Source organism: Pectinophora gossypiella, chromosome 24, assembly GCF_024362695.1.
Source record: "Pectinophora gossypiella chromosome 24, ilPecGoss1.1, whole genome shotgun sequence".
NCBI classification, from domain to species: domain Eukaryota; kingdom Metazoa; phylum Arthropoda; class Insecta; order Lepidoptera; family Gelechiidae; genus Pectinophora; species Pectinophora gossypiella.
In genome coordinates, this window is record NC_065427.1 from 3275489 (window position 1) to 3295582 (window position 20094).

General features: G+C 39.8%; 3 protein-coding genes across 3 annotated transcripts in view; 1 reads left to right on the forward strand and 2 right to left on the reverse strand.

Annotated features, from left to right (window-relative positions):
- Window positions 1–2232: 2232 nt before the first annotated feature.
- LOC126377903 (protein THEM6-like) lies at window positions 2233–10134 on the reverse strand. Its single transcript, XM_050025958.1, has 5 exons — window positions 10000–10134; window positions 8478–8648; window positions 7008–7222; window positions 4173–4361; window positions 2233–3265 (listed from the first exon to the last, which is right to left on the reverse strand). The coding sequence occupies exons 2-5, from the start codon at window positions 8641–8643 to the stop codon at window positions 3128–3130; spliced, it is 708 nt and encodes a 235-aa protein (XP_049881915.1). The 5' UTR covers window positions 8644–8648; window positions 10000–10134; the 3' UTR covers window positions 2233–3127.
- Window positions 10135–12564: 2430 nt separating this feature from the next.
- Window positions 12565–15659, forward strand: LOC126377905 (uncharacterized). Its single transcript, XM_050025960.1, has 2 exons — window positions 12565–12803; window positions 14114–15659. Exons 1-2 carry the CDS (start codon window positions 12617–12619, stop codon window positions 14620–14622), a joined length of 696 nt encoding a protein of 231 aa, XP_049881917.1. The 5' UTR covers window positions 12565–12616; the 3' UTR covers window positions 14623–15659.
- The window catches only part of LOC126377793 (uncharacterized), a 33879-nt gene continuing 29099 nt past the window's right edge, over window positions 15315–20094 (reverse strand). The window contains exons 13-16 of the mRNA XM_050025626.1: window positions 19684–19791; window positions 19128–19257; window positions 18404–18657; window positions 15315–18109 (exon numbers count right to left, since the gene is read on the reverse strand). Coding sequence (XP_049881583.1) covers window positions 17111–18109; window positions 18404–18657; window positions 19128–19257; window positions 19684–19791 — 1491 coding nt within the window. The 3' untranslated portion in view covers window positions 15315–17110. The remainder of the gene's footprint in view (window positions 18110–18403; window positions 18658–19127; window positions 19258–19683; window positions 19792–20094) is intronic.

A 20094-nucleotide genomic window follows, 5' to 3' on the forward strand; every position in this document is an offset into this window, starting at 1 on the left:
GGAAAACATCGTGAGGAAACCCACATTCCAGAGAAATGCATTTTCGGGGGTATGTAACCTAACCTGTATTGGGCTGGTTTTCCGTTCGCGGGTTGGAAGGTCAGACAGGTAGTCGCTTCTGTAAAAAACCGGACCTGTCAAATGTTCAGTTTAGGTAAGCGGACCTTGTGAGAAACGGGATAATGCTAGGGAGATGATGATGTTATGTAAGAACACGCCGGTCACACAATGCAAAAATATCTACTTTGTTTTTTTTATTGCAAATATCCAGTTAGATTTTACGTAAGTTCCAACTTGCATCAGTTCTAACTGGATATTTGCAAGAAGAAAAAAAAGATTCTATGATATTTTTGCGTTCGCGGAAAAGATACATATTCTTCTCTCGTGTGGGTTGAGAGATGGATTACAAACCTCATCAACCCTGGTGTCAGGGTTACTATTGAGCCGCCAAAGGCCCCTGACATGACTCATGTAACGACTACGTACTTACATCAGTAAGTAGTGACCGTGACCAACGGCTTAACGTGTCATCGGATCATCTTACTTTCAGACAATCAGGTGATCAGCACACTAGGGATCACAAAGTAATTTTTGTAATATTTCCCCACCGGGATTCGAACCCGGGACCTACGGATCGTGAGCCTTACGCTCAACCACTGGACCACGGAGACCGTTCTCCGCAGAGGACCGACTTCGGGTGTTCGAAGAACTTTACTATCCAAGTACCCAGATACAAGTGAAGAGAAATTATCCAGAACGTTCCATTACTCCAGACAGGTAAACTTATTTTAGTCTGTCCTCATTTCCGACCAGGTCTGTTGAGTGGATGCGACAAAGATAGCCTGGTGGACACGACCACAAGTTTATTTTGCACCCATTTCACCCAAATTAAGTATACAGGGCGTTAGTGACATCGTAACGAATACTGAGGGGAATGATTCAGACCATGATTCTGAGTTGATATCAAGTGGAATTTTCCGTCGCAAAATTCATGTTTCTTTTTTAGTTTTTTTTTTTATTATTTCCAAGTCTATACTTTTGCGAATAATGAGTTGAATCATCCCTCTCAGTATTCGTTACGATGTAACACCCCCGCACAAGTACGTACAGGTAGCTATACAAGTAGATATGGGTGTTAGTGTTACCGTACCGAATACTGAGGGGGATAATTCAGACCATGAATCTGAGTCGATATCAAGTGGAATTTCCTATCGAAAAATTCATGAAAACTATAGTACTTTTTCAAATTATTTTCAATTCCATTCTTTTGCGACGAAATACATATTTCACTTGATATCAGGGGGGATTAAAATGGCCACTTAGAAGCAATTCATTATACCTCCCAGCTCAGAATCATGGTCTGAATCATCTGTCAAACTTTTTTTACTATGTCACTAACACCATGTATAATGTATTAATTTGAATTTGTTCACTATTGAAAACATAGGTTTGCGTATATTTGGAATAGATACCTACTTAGCAGATTCTGTGTACTTAATACGAAAAATGATATACCAGGACTTTGTAACTCCTCTATAAAACGGAAAGGCAAAAGTTATAATTGAAATGATTGCTCAATATATTAGGTTCTCCAAAAATAATATAGATGGCGCTATTTACATTCATCATTTATATTTAGATTCATCTAGAGTAACAGCCTCCATGGTCTAGTGGTTAGAGCGTTAGGCTCAGAATCTGGAGGTCCGGGTTCGATTCACGATGGCGACATTGTCGAAATCACTTTGTGAGACTGTCCTTTGTTTGGTAAGGACTTTTCAGGCTTGAATCACCTGATTGTCCGAAAAAGTAAGATGATTCCGTGCTTCGGAGGGCACGTTAAGCCGTTGGTCCCGGCTTTTAGCCGTAAAAAACCTCCACCAACCCGCATTGGAGCAGCGTGGTGGAGTATGCTCCATACCCCCTCCGGTTGATTGAGGAGAGGCCTGTGCCCAGCAGTGGGACGTATATAGGCTGTTTATGTAAGTACAGAGTAAAAGGAATGGTGAATTAGAAATTATTTTACTTTGCTTTTGAATATTGGTAGCGGTAATTCTTTTATAATAAGCGGTAGGACATATTTTTTTTATAAACATGCAGCATACGTTATTATTTGTTAGTGTTATTTCCCTATAAGAATCAAAGGCGCTAAATAACAATAAAATACAAACTTTTAACTAATTTGAACTTTATTGTGTCACATAATTACAATAATGATAAATGCTGTTAATACAGTAGACATTGAAAGTATACTTGGAAATAATTATAATTTAGGATAACAAGGTAACTAGCTTTGCTAGAGGACACAATTTAAACAAATACAGGTAAATAGTCATCTTCAAAAGGCAGTGAATGATACAAATTATTTGTCTATTCACTCAAAAGTCAATTCAATAGTTTTAGTGAACACGGAACATTGCGCCTAAAACAAATGGTCACACATTACTTAATAATAATTTCAATAATAATAAATAATACTTACATCAATTTGTGAGTTGTTGATAGAATACCTATTTGCGAGAAAATCATATTCAGCCTTTTTGGATTTTTAATTGCTGCTGAACGGAATTTACCTAACATTGAAGAATCATCAAGAGTTGCAAACTTGGAACACTTATTTTGTTTACTGAAGTTCTTTCTGAAAACGTTTTGGGATCTTGAAATAATTCACAATAATTTAAAGTAAATTCAGTTACGTTAAGTTAAAACATTTCAAAATTGTTGCTTTCTGTATAGGAGAATGTCTTAAAGTATCTTGAGTTCTTGATGTTGAGTGTATAATTAAGTTTTAGTGATAATGCAGTACTTTTAGTACTTACACGAACATCTATCCTAAACAATATTACAGATACGTTAGAATACAGGCACGTCGGAATAGGACAATAAAAAATAATACGAAAACATGATTACTTCTGAAATTAAAACCTAACTATAAATAAAGTTATACAAATATGTCTTTAAACAAAAGTCGAAGTCGTTTTACGCGTCTGCAGTCCACGGCGATCTCGATGCGACTGACGGAACGCTCACTGTCCGAACGAGTATCCCCTGTTGTTGTCTCTTTCTGACAGGTTTACGTGTTGATGCGCAAGCGAGAGCGGAGACAGTCGGTCGGGCAGTGAGAGGGGGCTCATTCGGAGGGAGGTGGGGGCGGCATGACCTCGCCGCAACTCAGGGGGTGGGGGTGAGGTTCGAGAGACGCGAGGAGAGACGGCGGCGCTCGGAGCCTGGCTGAACTCAGTTCGTTGCTTTGCACCCAGAGCTCCAACTGTAATAAAGAATTATTAATATTAATCATCGAGAAGCAAAGGCTTAGGCTGAATCTGAATCTGAATCTTTATTTCAACGAATATCAGAAATGGCTTCCGATTAGGTATTTTATTGATAAGTTGTGGCTGTTCTCCCAACTCCTAGTACCTAAAGATACGGGCGTGATTAAACTATACATGCGTTATGACTTGTGACAAGTCATGAGCACGGAACGGTGATTCATCGACGATTGCAGTGAAGTTGCAGCGCTCCGACGTTATGCGAGTTGGAGTGGGGGAAGGCTAGTCACTGCCTGTCAGCATTCAGCAACTCAGTCAGTTACGATCCGATCGCGGAAGGCGACGGAACTTGCCTCGTCGATATTTGTAGGGACTCTCATAATGTGAAGTGAGAAAGAGCCTTAGCAAGTTCCTACCTATCAAATGAACGTTGATTCCGTTTGTGTGTACCATGGGTGGTGAAGGGCATTACCAATTGTGAATACTATGATAAGACTCTGAAAGTATGAACTATAACCAGCTATCAGCCAGCGCGTCACAGGAACCAATTATAGATTCAATAGCTGTATGACATTTATCTACGTAGATAGCGTTCGCTGATCTATAACGCATTTTTAAGCAGACACCGCTGAACATAATTCATAAGCACTTAAGTGAGAAATATGTGTTAGGATCACGAAAGTGGCTAAAGCGAAGGTTGCTGGTAGGGCTGGCAGAGGAAGACCTAGAAGGACGCACAATGACCAAATTAGGGATGTCCTTAGAAAATGTTTAGTACGATCTACTCAGAACCAGCGTGTGTGTGTGTGTGAAACGATTGTGGCAGGATCGAAGCAAATGAAAGTCTCTGCTCTCTTCTTACCCCAGTGAGGAATATGCGTAAGTTTATGTTTATGTGTGTGTTACCTCTTGTGGCATCTTGGCGGGCGGAGTGCGGCAGCCGCCGGCGCAGTGCAGCTGCATCAACAGCTCGGCAATTGCCGCCGCCGACGTGTCGATCACGCGCTGCCGACACACCGCCACCGCGTGCACGAACCCGCCTGGACCCACGAATTCGTGCTCCATAAACACTGTCTTGTCGTCCCAGTAAATTGCCTGGAAAACGGATTAGAATGTCAAGTGAGTTTTCAAGTATTAAATCGAAAATAAATGTAAGTTTTAAGACGCGAAATCGGTGTCAATATCGTAGTTAGTGGATTTCCGCTGTCTCTTTTTATACAGGCGAAAATGGCGTGATTTTATGTGTGTATTTTTCAATGAGGGACTCGGCTCCCGTGGTCCAGTGGTTGAGCGTTGTGCTCACGATCCAGAGGTCCCGGGTTCGAATCCCGATGGGGACAAATCACAAAAAACACTTTGTGATCCCTGGTTTGGTTAGGACAATACAGGCTGATTACCTGATTGCCCAAAAGTAAGGTGGTCCGTGCTTCGAAAGGCACGTTAAGCCGTTGGTCCCGGTTATTACTTACTGATGTAAGTACGTCGTCGGAAATCGTCATGGTCGGAGAAATGAGTCATTTCAGGGGCCTACGGTGGCTCAATAATAACCCTGACACCAGGGTTGATGGGGTTGGTACTCCACCTCACAGCCCACACGATAAGAAGAAGAATGAGACTTTCCAAACTACAGTCCCCAAACACAATATATGGCGCTTTAAAAATTTGCCTTCGGTTAACCTTCAAACTTCATAGATAACAGACATGTTTTATCTTTATTTTTGGGTATAAATTATGACCCTTTTTATTACCCCCAGGCACAATTACATCTTCCACCCATTATTATTCTGATCAAAATAAAAAGTAGCAATATAGGTAGCAACATAATTCTATTTAAGTAGTCTGATACAAATATCAAGCAACAATTATTTTCATATATGCTTCTGCCATTACATTGTATTTTTTTAATAATTATGTACCCGAGTAATGAGAAAATAGGTAATTATCACGTTTACTCTCGATCGCGCTATCTAATTATTATTTTTGGAGAACATAGCCTGGAAAGTCCCTTATTAGTATTTACACATATAAAATTAACCAATCAACAGCAAGTTCTTCAACTTTCTAACACTATCTATTGGTTGAAGCGTTGAAATGATGATGAATATGTTTTCTTTGTACACAAGTCCCTTATTGCCTTACTTTATAATATCAGTTCTCAGACAGTTAATCCCATGCATTCATATCTTCTAAATAATCACTAACTTTATAATAACCTTTTTTGTAACAGTTGAAAGGCAAATTCTGAATGTCAATGGGAATCTTATTCTAAAAACGTACACAATTGCCCCTTAAAAGATTTAGTAACCTTATGTAATCGACTGACTTGTAAAGCAAGTTTATTTTTATTCCGGGTATTAACAATTTGCCGATCGCTATTTTTTGCAAATAATCCTATATGTTTTTTTACATATATTAAGTTTTCAAAGATATATTGTGATGCCAAAGTTAAAATACTAATTTCTTTAAATTTATTTCTAAGTGACGTCTTGGGTCCCAATTTGTAAATCGCCCGAATGGCTCGCTTTTGCAGAACAAAAATGCTGTTCACATCTGCAGCATGACCCCACAGCAAGATGCCGTACGACATTAGACTGTGGAAGTAGGCAAAATAAACTAATCGCGCGGTTTCTACATCGGTTATTAAACGAATTTTTTTGACCGCGAATGCTGCTGAGCTGAGCCTTTTGGACAACTTATCAATATGAGGACTCCTTATTTTTATGGAACGTAGCCTGAAAAGTCCTTCGTTATTATGTCGCAAGTTGACTCCGGTGTCGAGATTCGGGTAATTACCACCTTAATTTTCATTATCAATCAACCCGCATCATCCCACCTAGGTAATTTGACAGAACGAAACATAGTTCTAACTCGCTTCTTGTACTTATTGTTGGTGAAGGACAGCACTAGTTTAAGAACTGTCACACGAAAATAAGATCAAGTTTGTAATAATAGGCACCAGTTAGCCAGTGTGTGAATGATGGGTGTTCCGACAAATAATACTGAATTGAGGGTAGTGACACTAAAAACATCTTCATCGTAACAATCACTGGGCTCGCCAGTCATGCTGTGTACAGGGTGGCTGGCACGCCATCAAAACGTAGGGGAAAAATAAATACAAGGTAAGTACCTATTTTTTCCCATTTATATATACTTAAATAAGCGTAAGGTGGTTTGGTATACAAAGGACTCATTCGCAAATGGACCTGCATTAGATTTTGGGTTCTTTCCCAAAATGCCCTATTCATAGAATACCCTATTCGTAGAACGCCCTATTTGTAGAATACCCTATCCGTGAAATACCTACCCTATTCCCGAAATTCCAAACATCACTCACTCACTGACTGACTCGGTCATCACGAAATCTCGAAAACTACAAGTGCTAGGAGTTTAAAATTTTTGGGGTTCCATTTATGACGTATGTGCTCACTGAGATGGCATTTTGCGAAATTCGACCCCTACAGGGGTAAAAAGGGGTGGCAAAGTTCTGTCACGCGAAAGAAGTCGCGGATAACCGCGGATAACTTTAGAATTTCAAACTCATCTTCGACCCCTAACTACACAACTACAGGTGCTAGGAGTTTAAAATTTAGCATGGGTGTTCCTTTTAGAACGTAGCCTAGTAATCACTTCGACGGCATTTTGCGAAATTCGACCCCTAAGGGGGTAAAAATGTGTGGCAAAGTTCTGTAACGCGAAAGAAGTCACGGATAACCGCGGGTAACTTAAGAATTTCAAACTCACCTTGGAAGTTATAGTGAACTTGGTAAACGGCTTCAGGTAACGTCTGTAGCGGATGGTCGACGCGGCTTGTACGACGGCGCCGCCTGCCGCCTTGATGTTGGCGTACAAGCCTGTTCGCTCGTAGAAGTCTGCCCGGGCGAAGTCCAGCTCGCGGAGGTAACGGGCGTTGTTCATGTGGTAAAGTAATGTGTCAATGTCGTTGAGGAGGCACCATGCTGGAACAGGGATTTAGATTGCTGTTAAGAAAGCCGTATTAAAAAAAACAAATGGGGTATGGAGCGCGTGAAGTCAAGCATAGGCGGAAGACAATTTTGCCGCCCTTTTATTTAGATGTTTCAATTGAATGTATACTATACATTACATACATTAATTCTAGAGAAGTTTTCGGCTAGAACAGTCATGACTATTTTGCATTATATAGGTTAAATTCTGAGGAGCTCGATGGCGCAGCGGTTATCGCGTTCGGTCTGCGATTGTTGAAGTAAAGCAACTTTCGCAAAGGCCGGTCATAGGATGGGTGACCACAAAAAAAAAGTTTTCATCTCGAGCTCCTTCGTGCTTCGGAAGGCACGTTAAGCCGTTGGTCCCGGCTGCATTAGCAGTCGTTAATAACCATCAATTCGCACTGGGCCCGCGTGATGGTTTAAGGCCCGATCTCCCTATCCATCCATAGGGAAGTCCCGTGCCCCAGCAGTGGGAACCTCTGTGGTTTAACGGCATCATTCAAACCATGTATTTAGATTAAGGATATAAAGAAAATAAATCAAAAAAAAAACGTTAATGGGCTGATGATGATGATGATGAGGTTAAATTTAAAAAATCAGTCGAGCCTTTTTTATGGTATGTCGTGACAACGGAAAACGGGTTTAATTTACATAATATGTATAATAATATATATTATAGATTGTGAAATTTTGCCGCCCCCTAAAAAGTGCCGCCCGGGGCGGGCCGCCCCTGCCGCCCCCACTATGCTACGCCGCTGCCTGGTAGATCGTATACCAAACGTCGAAATTCGGCAGCGCACTCAAGTCGAAGATGTAGATATACGAGTTGCTAGGCTTACGTGGAGATGGCCAGGACACTTGGAACATATCTAGGCAGACCACCAGCCCGATGGTCGGATGACATTGTGAGATACGCAGGAAAGCAATGGACTGCACAGGAGTCGAAAAGATGGCGTGGAAGGGAGGAAGCTTATACCCAGCAGTGGGTGAAGACAGGCTGAGTAGATAGATAGATAGAAAATAAACGTTAAAATGTTTGAATGTCTCTACTTAAATATAAAAATCAATAGCTGTTCGATTATCTCGCTAAAACTCTAGAAGCTGATTTTGGTTTTGCGATGTTGATTTAAACGGTGAAAAATTAGGATGAGTGATTCAAAGTACACCGAGTCATCTAGTTATTGATAAAAGAAAATGTAATATTTTGTTGTTCCTGCTAGCGAATAACCCACTTTGCTGTACTTACAGTCGACTTCGGTGGTCTCGAGTATGCAGGCCTTCTTGCGGAAGTATCGTGCGCGTGCGACGGTGTACATCATACGCGCGAAGTACGCCACGTCGAGGGTGCTGTACAGGAGAAGCGCGCCCGCAACCATCGCCGCGCCCCATCCGGGCACGCACACCGACCACATCGCGCCTGAGCGGGGTAGATAGGTATTTATAACAGTTACTTTAAATACTAGTCTAGTAGTACAGTAATGAATAATATCATGTACCCACTTTAGAACCCTGTCGCACTATCATATTTGTCACATGAACTTTTTGACAAATTAAGTTACATTAAATGTCAAATATGATAATGCGACAGGGTTCTAAAGTGGGTACATGATATTGTTCATGACTGTACGTATGTTCTTTCGTGGTCTAATAGAAAGCTCGGTGAAGCCTGAGTACTTAGTTCACCTTAAGATGGATGTACAGCGACAGGGTTCTAAAGTGGGTACATGATATTGTTCATGACTGTACGTATGTTCTTTCGTGGTCTAATAGAAAGGTCGGTGGATGTACAGTACTATGTGAAATGACTAGCCAATAATTTTGGGCTTATTTATGTTACATTATTTCTAAATTCTGAAGTATAATAAGAAATCCTACTTATCCCATAAAGACCTACTTACTACATTGTATAACAATATTTTATGTTTATTAAAGAACGTCAAAAGCCCTGTGCCGAAGTTTTTCTTGTAGCTTCTTTTCCCCGGCTACACAGGTTGTCAGAAGTTGCAGTAGTTTTAGGCGAAGACGTTAGTTATGTAAAGAATGACTAAAACTTTGTTAATGAATACATTTAAAAAAATAATTGCATAAGACTTTTGATGAGATTTTATATATTATATTCTATTAAAGCAATGTGTACTCGTAGGTATAAGTGAGTGTACGTACTTGAATTCAATTGCCTTTTTCTTATTTCACTCTGGAAATAACGACATATGACGCTAACGTTGCGAAGCCCGATAAAATCTATTAGATGAAGTACATTTACATGCATCATTTATATAGGAAAGTACATCTACTCATCAATAATAGTTTATCGGCCAAGGCTCAGTAATCGATAAATAGGTAACTGCGCTATCATAAAGCACCTACTAAGTTGCATTTTTTATTAAGTGTGTATTAGTTAATTATGTCATAATTTATTGCATTCCTATTAAAGTGCCTGATATAACTTTGAGAGCAAAGTTGCACATTGCCGTCAGTTAAATAATTATTTCCCTAAGCTATTTGTTTTCTACAGGCGCTTTATTATTGAAAGTTAAAGAAATTCATTTCATTGCACTTTAATTACTTCAAATTACTTCACAGACAGTTTTAACACTAAAGGGCAAATGGAAAGTCGGCAACTGTGAATGTTCTCACTAATTCCGCTACTTTAAGATATGAATTAAAATATGACTAAAGCAACATTTCCAAATGGTTTTCCATTGATAATACAAGTAACTAAAGCATTTTTTAACGCATAAATGATACTAGAATTGAAAGACACTTACCACCTAGAAACCGGTAGCGTAAAGTTTAAAATCTAGTGCACCATGTTGATAAACTTGTTGAAAAGACGAAAAGTCACGTCTGCGCGGCAGTGTTATACAGCTCGAGTAAGAAAATTAAATAATTATAATAAAATCCGGTAAAAATAACCTCGCGGGTCGAGTCAATGTGGATTTTTTCACGTCTGTCCCCTGACAGTGGGTGCGCGCGCAACAATCGATAGGGTTTGAGAATGACACTATGCAGTACTTTTGCGCTATTTTGGACTCTATGGATTTGGAACTATAGAGCTTTGTAGATTTGGTCTTTGTTCATAGATAATCTTAGATAACTTACTTGGAAACTTGAGAAAAGTTTAGCAATGGTTCAGCTCCGTGCTTCGGGCCAAATAAAGAGATAACATAACAAGTACTTTATTGCACACAGAGGAAATATAAAAAAGTGAAATAAGAGTAAGTATAATAGGCGGCTTTATTGCTAAGTGGCAATGTCTTCCAGATATCGGGTAGCTTGGAATTTGCTACTTGCAGTTTGGAGTTTGAAATCTTCAATCTTGGTTGAGGAATTAACCCATATAGAGCACAGATTAGGTAATAATTACCAGGTACGTATGTTTCGTAATCTTCTTCTCTCGTATGGGTTGTGACTTCAACAACCGATCTCATCAACCCGGTTGTCAGGGTAACTATTGAGCCGCCAGAGGACCCAGACAGGGCTCATAAGAAGAATAAAGAATTACTATATACTTACACAAGTAAATAGTAGCCGGGACCAACTGCTTAACGTGCCCTCCGCATCACGGATCATCTTACTTTCAGACAATCTGGTGATCAGCCTGCAATGTCTTTAGGTGTCAAGCTAGGGATCACAAAGTTAATTTGGGCTCGTTCGTAATAAACATGTGTATAAGCGTTGTGAAATGTTACACACTTACTTTGTTTTTAGATTTACGCGGTTATTACAAAAATTAATAAATAAATAAAAAAAAAATATCATAATTAAAACACATAATAAAATAAAACTTACATACATACATACATAAACTTACGCCTATTTCCCACCGGGGTAAGCAGAGACTATAGAATTCCATTTGCTTCGATCCTGACACACTTATCTTGCTTCCTCCACATTCATCAATCGCTCCATACACGCACGCCGGTTCAGAGTAGATCGTATTAAACCTTTTCTAAGGACATCTCCAATTTGGTCAATGTAAGTCCTTCTCGGTCTTCCTCTGCCAGCCCTACCATCAACTTTCGCTTTATAAACCGGTTTTGCAATTCTATTATCCTTCATCGGCTCTACGTGTCCAAACCAACCTAACATTCCCTTCCAATCTTAGTCACTATATCGTCTTTTACACCACATCTCTCATAAATCTCATCTCTCATCTGCTTACTCTGAGCTTTTAAAATAATTTGTTTACAATGTTGTTACTAACTTTAGCATTATTTACTAACTACATAATTTTAAATTAATTACTAATCCTTTAATATCTATTTTAAGTTTTTTTTTGTATTAAAATTACGCCGCGCTGTCTACCTACTGAATATGTATATTTATGTCATTGTCTTAAGACGAAATTTGTAGCTAACCCTATCACAGGCTTCGGTCTTTTTGGGTTGCTACTGTAACACTGCATTAAAAACAATTTATCGCGTTAACACGCTCTTTTGGGTCTGTTTTGGATAGTGGTGTAAATTAGCTATAAGAACTTGTAATAATAATAAATAAAATAAATAAATAAATAAAATAAAACAAATCAAAATCAACGATGAAGATGTTTAAATCAGGGATATGAGACTCCCGATGTCCCTGATTTAAACGCGGTAAGAACCCGTTATTATGTGTTTTGTTACACACTTGTCCAGTGGCTAGAGGGTATGTAGTGTACGTGAACTAAGAGATTAAGTACTTACACATACACCCCCATTTCTCCGGCAAAGTAGGTTAATGCCATCTGCGGCAAATCTACAATAAGTCACGTCAAAAAAAGTAAGTACTTACATAATAAACTTACGCCTATTTCCCGACGCGCAGAAACTATGGGATTCCATAGTTTCTTGGAATAATTAGTTACCTATAAGTAATATTATCTTTGCGACACGTTACATACCTAATTCGGGAGTTTCCAGGCTACGTCTACGAATAAATATTATTATTTATTCAAATATTATTATTTATTCGTAGGGCTACGTTCACCAAAAACAATGTGTGCCGTAATCAAACATATGAATTATCAGCTTTAATCACTATTTTATAAGTTATAATATCCATTGGACCCAGAACATTTTCACGCTTACCACGGCATTCATTCACGACACGAGACGCCGCGCCGGACGCGGGAAATCACAACCGGCCTGTCTGATCCGTGTATGTCCATCTAACGCTTGCTATTTCTGAAAAAAGACAGAGCTCAAGCTAAATTGGACGTACGATACGACATTGAGACACGAGAACAAAATGTCGGCGACCTCGATAGCCGGCCGTCTCTATCACCCGCATAAAGTAAGAAAGGAACAGAAACACACGACACGATCCGAGAATTCCGAGACAGCGCAGTGACGTCCAAAACATGGTAATGTTAACAGTGATTTTAAGCGTTTTAAAAGTGAAATAATGGCAAAAGGATTTAAATATGACGTGATACAGCTAATAGAAGGTGTTAGAAATAAACCGTGTCTTTGGGATAAAACTTTAGAGAATTACAAAGATAGAGTCGAAAGAAGAAATGCTTGGGAAGAAATTTTCAATAATCTAGAGGAGCGGTATGAAGAAATGGGTTGGGATGAAAAACGAACGACAGGTGATTAAAAATTTTGTTTTATTACTTCAACAAAAATAAAATTCGCACATACTTAACGCTAAAGATCTTTTGTGTAATAAGTAAATAATTTGTATTATTCTTCTCCCGTGTGGGTTGAGATATATTACCAATCTCATCAACCCTGGTGTCAGGGTTACTATTGAGCCCCCAAAAACCCCTCACATGACTCATGTAACGACTACATACTTACATCAGTAAGTAGTAAACGGGACCAACGGCTTAACGTGCCTTCCGAAGCTCGGATCATCTTACTTTCGGGCAATCAGGTGATCAGCCTGTAATGTCCTAACCAAACTAGGGATCACAAAGTAATTTTTGTGATATTTCCCCACTGGGATTCGAACCCGGGACCTATGGATCGCGAGCCTAACGCTCAACCACTGGACCACTGAGGCCGTTAATAATTTGTATTTTATTATTGTGTACTTACAAATAAATAAATAAGATAGGTATCTCATCATCATTAATTTAAGAGCCACGCTTTTTTCGGTGTAATACCACATTTAATACTTGAAGAGGGTGTAGCATTCTTCGTGATACTTTTTAATAAGATATAGCCGTGGTAGCCCAGTTGGTAGAACGCTTGCCTCTCACCTTGCGGTCGCAGGTTCGATTCCAGAACCGGCCTAAACCAATGATTGTCGATTTTGTTTTCATAAATTGTTTGGATCGTAAATGATTATCATGTGCTTAGCGGTGAAGGAAAACATCGTGAGGAAACCCACATTCCCGAGAAATGCATTTTCGGAGATAGGTACGTGACCTAACCTATATTGGGCTGGTTTTTCCTTCGCGGGTTGTAAGGTCAGACCGGCAGTCGCTTCTGTAAAAAAACCGACCCCTTGATGGGATCTTCAGGTTAGGTAAGCGGACCCAAAAACAGGATAATGCTAGGGAGATGATAACTTTTTAATTTCCCCCGATTCCTGCAGACACCGCCTAATTTTATTTAAAGTTATATCCGTCATTTTCATATCCGTCGAAAAGGAAAGGGACGGATGATTCACAGCTCTTAATTTTAGGAAGAATGAGTAAATGAATGTGTCGGGTTATTGACAGATGTAAAATTTTTAGACGGTTGGTTTAGATTTGTGCTTAAAATTGACGTGTGTTCCATAAATTTTATGCTTGTCGATTACCCGTCCCTTTCCTTTTCGGCGGATAAGAAAATGACAGATATAACTTAAAATAAAATTAGATGGTATTTACAGGAATTAGCACCAATACAGATGTATATGAAAAAAATAAGATACCTACCTGGTAGGTACTATAAATTATTTATTTTTCAGGTGACCTCATTCTAAACAAATGGACGAACATTCGAGACACGTTCATTAAAACATTGAAGACCAAAATGGGGAGGCCCAAGAAGAAATACTTACTGTACGACCATCTCAAGTTCCTCATCAAAGTGGTGCCCGAAGAAGAACGCAATGAAGAATACCCAAGTGAAGAACCATCATACTCTTATATGAAACAAGAGGTAGAACCAGAAGAAGGAACTAGCTACGGAACGAAGAGGAAAAAGAGAGACAATGGCGACTACACTCCAAAGAAGAAAAGGGATAAAGAAGTTACTGATACAAGTTTTGAAGAACCCGACCACGATGCTTACGATACAAACGATGCCATAGACTTTGTGGAAGTGGATTCTGACCCTCGGTTGATGAATGAAGACGAAGCATTCTTCGCGTCGCTTTTACCGACCATTGTGAAGTATAGTGAAGATGAAAGGTTAGAGTTTAGGATTGAAGTGCTTGCCGTCATGAAGAGGATAAAAGATAAGAGGAATTGGTAGATAGATGTGTATCGTGTGCTATATGATTACAATGAAAGCAGGAAAGAAATATAGTACATCGCCCAGAGCGAAAGAGATGAGTGATATGTCTTTCGCACCATTAGTGAACAGCTTGGTATAAAAGAGACGCGAGACATATTGAAGCGAAACCGCGCACATTTTTTTCTTTACAAAGTCTTGTTTACTGATTGTGTGGTAAATGTCATTTGACCTAAAAATATTATGTAATCAGACTGATAAATAAAAAAAGTACTTATCTAAACCCCAAACGTTTATAATATTTGTAAATTGCATTATATAGATTTTTCGTGATCTATGTATCTTTAGCTAGCTGATCCAAACTTGTGGTTTTGGTTTTTAACTATGACCTTTGTTCTTCTGACTGAACGTCAAAGACCGACCTCAACCCTGGTGTTATAGTAAGATTGTCCTAAGTAAAATTTGTATGTACCAGTTTTATACAAATGTATAGGGACCGCCTATTAAACACGTGAGGTTTTAAGGCAACTTTTTAAACCTTCTAATCCTAAATACAGATACGTAAGTATTAGGGTAATTAAATTCTGTAAAATAAATATTTGTGATTTTCTCTAATTTCCCCTTTCGAAAATTTCGTGATTAATGGACGACCTAATGTAAATGTATGTAACAACTTAAGCATGTGATTATAAGAGACAAATAAAAACCGCGAATCTTTAATAGATAAGTTTTAATGATCATTTTTTCTGTAGCACTTTAAAAAATAATGTTTACAGAATCACAAAAACACTTCGGGTGAATTAGAAAAAAAATGATGAAACCTCCTAACATTAATTATTAGTTTTTACAGCTAATAAATTTAAACATCTAAGTGAAAATATAACAAAAAAGAACGCGTCTGCAATACTGTATGTTTGACATTTAATATCGAAGGTACACTTACCTACAATATTTCGAACAATAACAACATGATGGATTATATAAAAACGTTTTGAACCTTACGTTTACAAATGGCAGAAAACCATTAGCCACGAGAAAAAAATACAGATTTCGAAAAACTCACAGATTAAAATACATTTTTCACTGGATTGTATTTATTAATTATTAGTGCCTTTAGTCTGAATTCGATTTTTTCCAAATTTTTTAATGTCGTCTCATGATCAGCGTAACGCACTCGGACTATAGGCACGGCAAATTGTTTTTACCTAATAATTCTATCTTAAATCTACAGAAACATCCTGAACTATGGGTTACACTGCGACCCTCGCCGAGACATCATTTTCAGTTACAATTTGTCACTAAAATACGGCCAAACAGCCAAATCACTAAATTCACTAAAATTTAAACACTCCATTTATTTACAGTTTGGAATGAATGCAACTACCACAATGTTTTAAATGTAGTTAATCATGTATTTTGAAAAGAAAATAGTATTTCCCCGGATGTTTTATATACAATATAAGCTGTAAAATACTGCACGAAAGGCTTTCAGCCGAGAAAAGCCGTCTAGGCCCGACGTATCGGGCTATTTATATGCTATATAATATTCGGGTATCAATAGTGACTAGACGGTCCCCATAAATGGTGGGGACAAATATATTTACACTTTTACACTATGGATATCAAATTCACACTAGCTTAACATGTCACTACTAGTGTTAAAATTATATTAAACAGCGTCTAAACTTTGGAAAGTAAGCGCGAACAAAGCCAAGACGTTGGCACGAAAACTAAGTTATTTCCGAAAAAGAAGTTCTCAAAAATAAAGAGCGAAGTTAAAGCTCTAACCGTCTTTCGTTTTCAATCCGTTTGTGCATAATTCGTGGAAGTACAACTAAAGCTAGGCGAGTATAGTACAATGGCAACCGAACAAATACTTTCCAGCTTTCCATCAGTCTAGCAAAACGAAGGACTATTTCAATTATGTAACCTCTAACAGCTAAAAGATTAAATTCACATTTGAGTATGGCCTGTATTCACTAACAGAAACACTTAACTTTATAATGGAGGTAACCTACAAATACATTTTTTATACAATTACATATCAATACAATATGTATATGGATATATTACATCAAGTGAAAGTCAACAGTCCAACGCAAACGTTTCGATTCGACTAAATTATTAGACTTTGAACTCATAGGTGAAGTCACAAGTTAAAACTTAAGAAATAATAACACCTAAAAGGAACTAAACATTAATTAAGTTTGCAACTAAACTTTAACAAAATAAAATCACTTATTAAACCACCTGCGAACTTATAGCTACCGGTCACTTATAAAATTATATACAAAACAATTTCAACAATTTTCATTATAATACACCTAAGCGAATCATCGATAAGAGATCGTGCTTCAGTCAAGACGAAATGCGCAGTCGCATCGCATGCCACAGCCCAAATAATGCTCGTAATCGGGTTAAGTCAGTCGACCAAAGTGGAAGGTTGGAGAGAAGGGTATTATTATAAAAGTCGCTTCAACTCTGGTCACAATAGGGTTTGGTAATCAGGTTAGTTGGCGTTGAAGTCCATGGTGGGCTTCCTCTGGCGGGGCTTCTTGGGTCGTGGCGGCGCGGGCTCGCCGCTGCAGCAGTGGCAGCCGCGCTTGACGACGCCCCGCAGCGAGGCGCGGCGCCGCACCTCCACGCTGTCGGGCGAGCGCTCGCCTGCGCGCGTCTTGCCTGACACGCTCCGTTCCGCGCCGCCCTCCAGCGCGTGGTACAGCCTCTTGGCCGGGTACGTGCGCAGCGGAGGGTGCGTGTCCTCCGCCGAGGACCCGTCGGCGCTGCCGCTGCGGTCCCGGCCCCTCGCTTCCTTGATCACGGAGTCGAGCCTCATGTGAGTGCCGACGCCGCTCGAATCTGTAGAGTTGGTCTCGTCGTAGGAGGGACTCTTGCAGCACTTCTCGCTATCGCTGCTGAAGTCCATAGGTCTTCGACCCTCGGAGCGTTCGGAAGCAGAGTTCGACTCCCAAAACAGCTCCGCGTGTCGCTCTGGTGATGAGTTGCCGTCATCCACGTCGACCATAGACTCCATGGTTGCGTCTCTGGAACTATCTTCGGCCAGCATTTTGGCGTCTTCGCCCGCAATAAGAGCGTCGGGTTCGTCCAAAAACAGTCTGTCTCTTTCTCTTTTATTGTCGTCATCATAACACACTCTTCTTATTACTTGAGTCGCGCTGCCCGTCGAGTGGACGATGGCCGATGCGGTGTTAGAGAGATGGAGTTCTCGGGAATCGGTCAGGATGCTGTCGAAGCGTGTTAGGCCGTCGTCTTTGACGAGAACTGAGGAAAGATTGATGGTGTTTGTGTGCGGTCCTGGTAGCGAGTTGATCATGTTGTCTATATCGGAATATTTGACAGGGTTGGCGTGTGTGCCGTCAACGGTGGCCTGTGAGATGACAGTAGTCTGTGGAGCTGTCATCAGTACGGTAGCCGGCGCGCGGTTGGCGTGGAAGATGGTTGATGTAATATGCCGCGCCTTGAGTCCAGATATTGTGAACGGCTGCACCTGAAACCGACGGAAGTCAGACTCAGTTCATTTAAAGAAAAAGTGCGAGTCATTAATTATTCATATTTTTTTTTTGTTATTGGGCTTGCCTTTAATGGACAAAACTTATCTGGATTGGGACTAGAAAAAATAGCCTAGGTTCAACATCTGAACATCCTGGCCAGGATGCGCCCTGGCGAACTGTTCCTGATCTAACTCTGCAGCCTATATGTCATGCTCACTAACAGTTACTATGACTACATTTTCCAACCAAGGTTCATGAGCTATCATGAACGATGTTATAGTCAGACTCACCTCTCCCTCGTCAGTGGGCTCGCTATGGAAGGTAGTATTAGGATGCGCTCTGGCGAACTCCTCCTGATCGAGCGCTATAGTCGTCTGCATGCCGTCCTCACTGACAGTAACAATGCCGACGTCCTCCAGTCCTAAGTTTACGTCTATCTCCTGTCGCTCGTCCATGTTGATGTTGTTCCGAGGTAGGAGTTGATCGGTTGCGATTTGGTCGTCAATGTCCGCGTGGATGCTTTGATTGTGCATGATTGATTGCGCTGGTGGAGGAAAATTTAGTTGAGTGCCTGTTATAGTACAGTTCTATTCAGTGTTGTTATTATAATCTTGGCAGGATTATCCGAGGATATGGTCTCGTGTTTCACAACTACACAAGTTCGGCAGAAAGAGGTCGATCGCTTGGAGGATAGCTATTGGAACTGTGGGTATTTAAAAACAGCAAAGCTCATTTGAGAATCTCTATTAAAATCGGTTTATCATAAGTCTTCTTCTATCGTGTGGGTTGTGAGGTGGATTACTGATCTCAGCGACTCTGGTGTCAGGGTTATTATTGAGCCCAAATCAGAGTAAGCTGTCCAAATTACTAATATACATAAAGAGGCCCCCTCAGGCCTCGTCGACAGGTCCGTTCGTCGTCAACCGGAGTAAGAAGCATACTCTATCGAGCTACTCTACAAATATTGTTATTGTTAGCATGTAACATCAATAAGTATAAGAATGATAAACATACGAGTGTGAGGTGTGTCCGGTCCATGATCTTGCGCCGGCGACGAAGCGAACAGCAGCTCGGCCTCTGGGAACAACTCCGACGCGGACGGAGAGTCCACGCCGAGATCCTCACACTCCTCCGACAGGGACTTCTGTAAGGGAAACAATATACATAAAACAGGTAGTAGGGGCCATATACGAGAAGCTGTACGTACAGTACAGGGCGGGATCCAATGGAGAAAGATGACAATATAGTCATAATAGAAAGTAAGATTTATATACCCGTGTATAGCAAATGGTTAATGAACCGATATCATACATTGTATCACATTCATTTTAAGATCAGCCTCCAAGTCATCATCACCTTCCTAGCATTATTCCATTTCTCACGGAGTCCGCTTATCTAAACTGAAGAAGCGGCTGCTTGTCTTGACTTTTTAACCCGCAAAGGAAAAACCAGGCCAATGCAGATCCTAACCTGGATTAGTTATGGGGTAGGTCACATACGTCCGAATTAGCCCCGAAAGGAGCGTCAACATCTCGGGGCCAAAAATAGTAAGTAGTGTTTTACAACGTACCTGTAATCGCAGTTCGTGTTCTAGTATAGCGTATTTATGCCTCAACGCGGCTGCGGAGACGTGCGCCAGCCTCGCCTGTCTCTGGGAACTGTCTTTCTTCTGCACTACCTATTATAACATAATTATATTACGAATTTGTCTAATTAATCATTGTCATTATGGTTGATAATTCATCGACTTCGGCTCTGTTTGGGTAAGAATGAATTAAATTTGTGAATGGCAACCATTTTTTTTTAAATGTAACCTATGAAAGGAGCTACTTTTTATTTAATTTAAGCCTGCAAATAAGATGCCAGTTATTTAAATTGTTAATGTTTTATATTTATTTTATTTAAAAGCAAAAGCATTTATGTTTTAATCACCTACAATTAAAGCTATTCGATGAATTTAAATTTTGAACAGTAAAAAAAA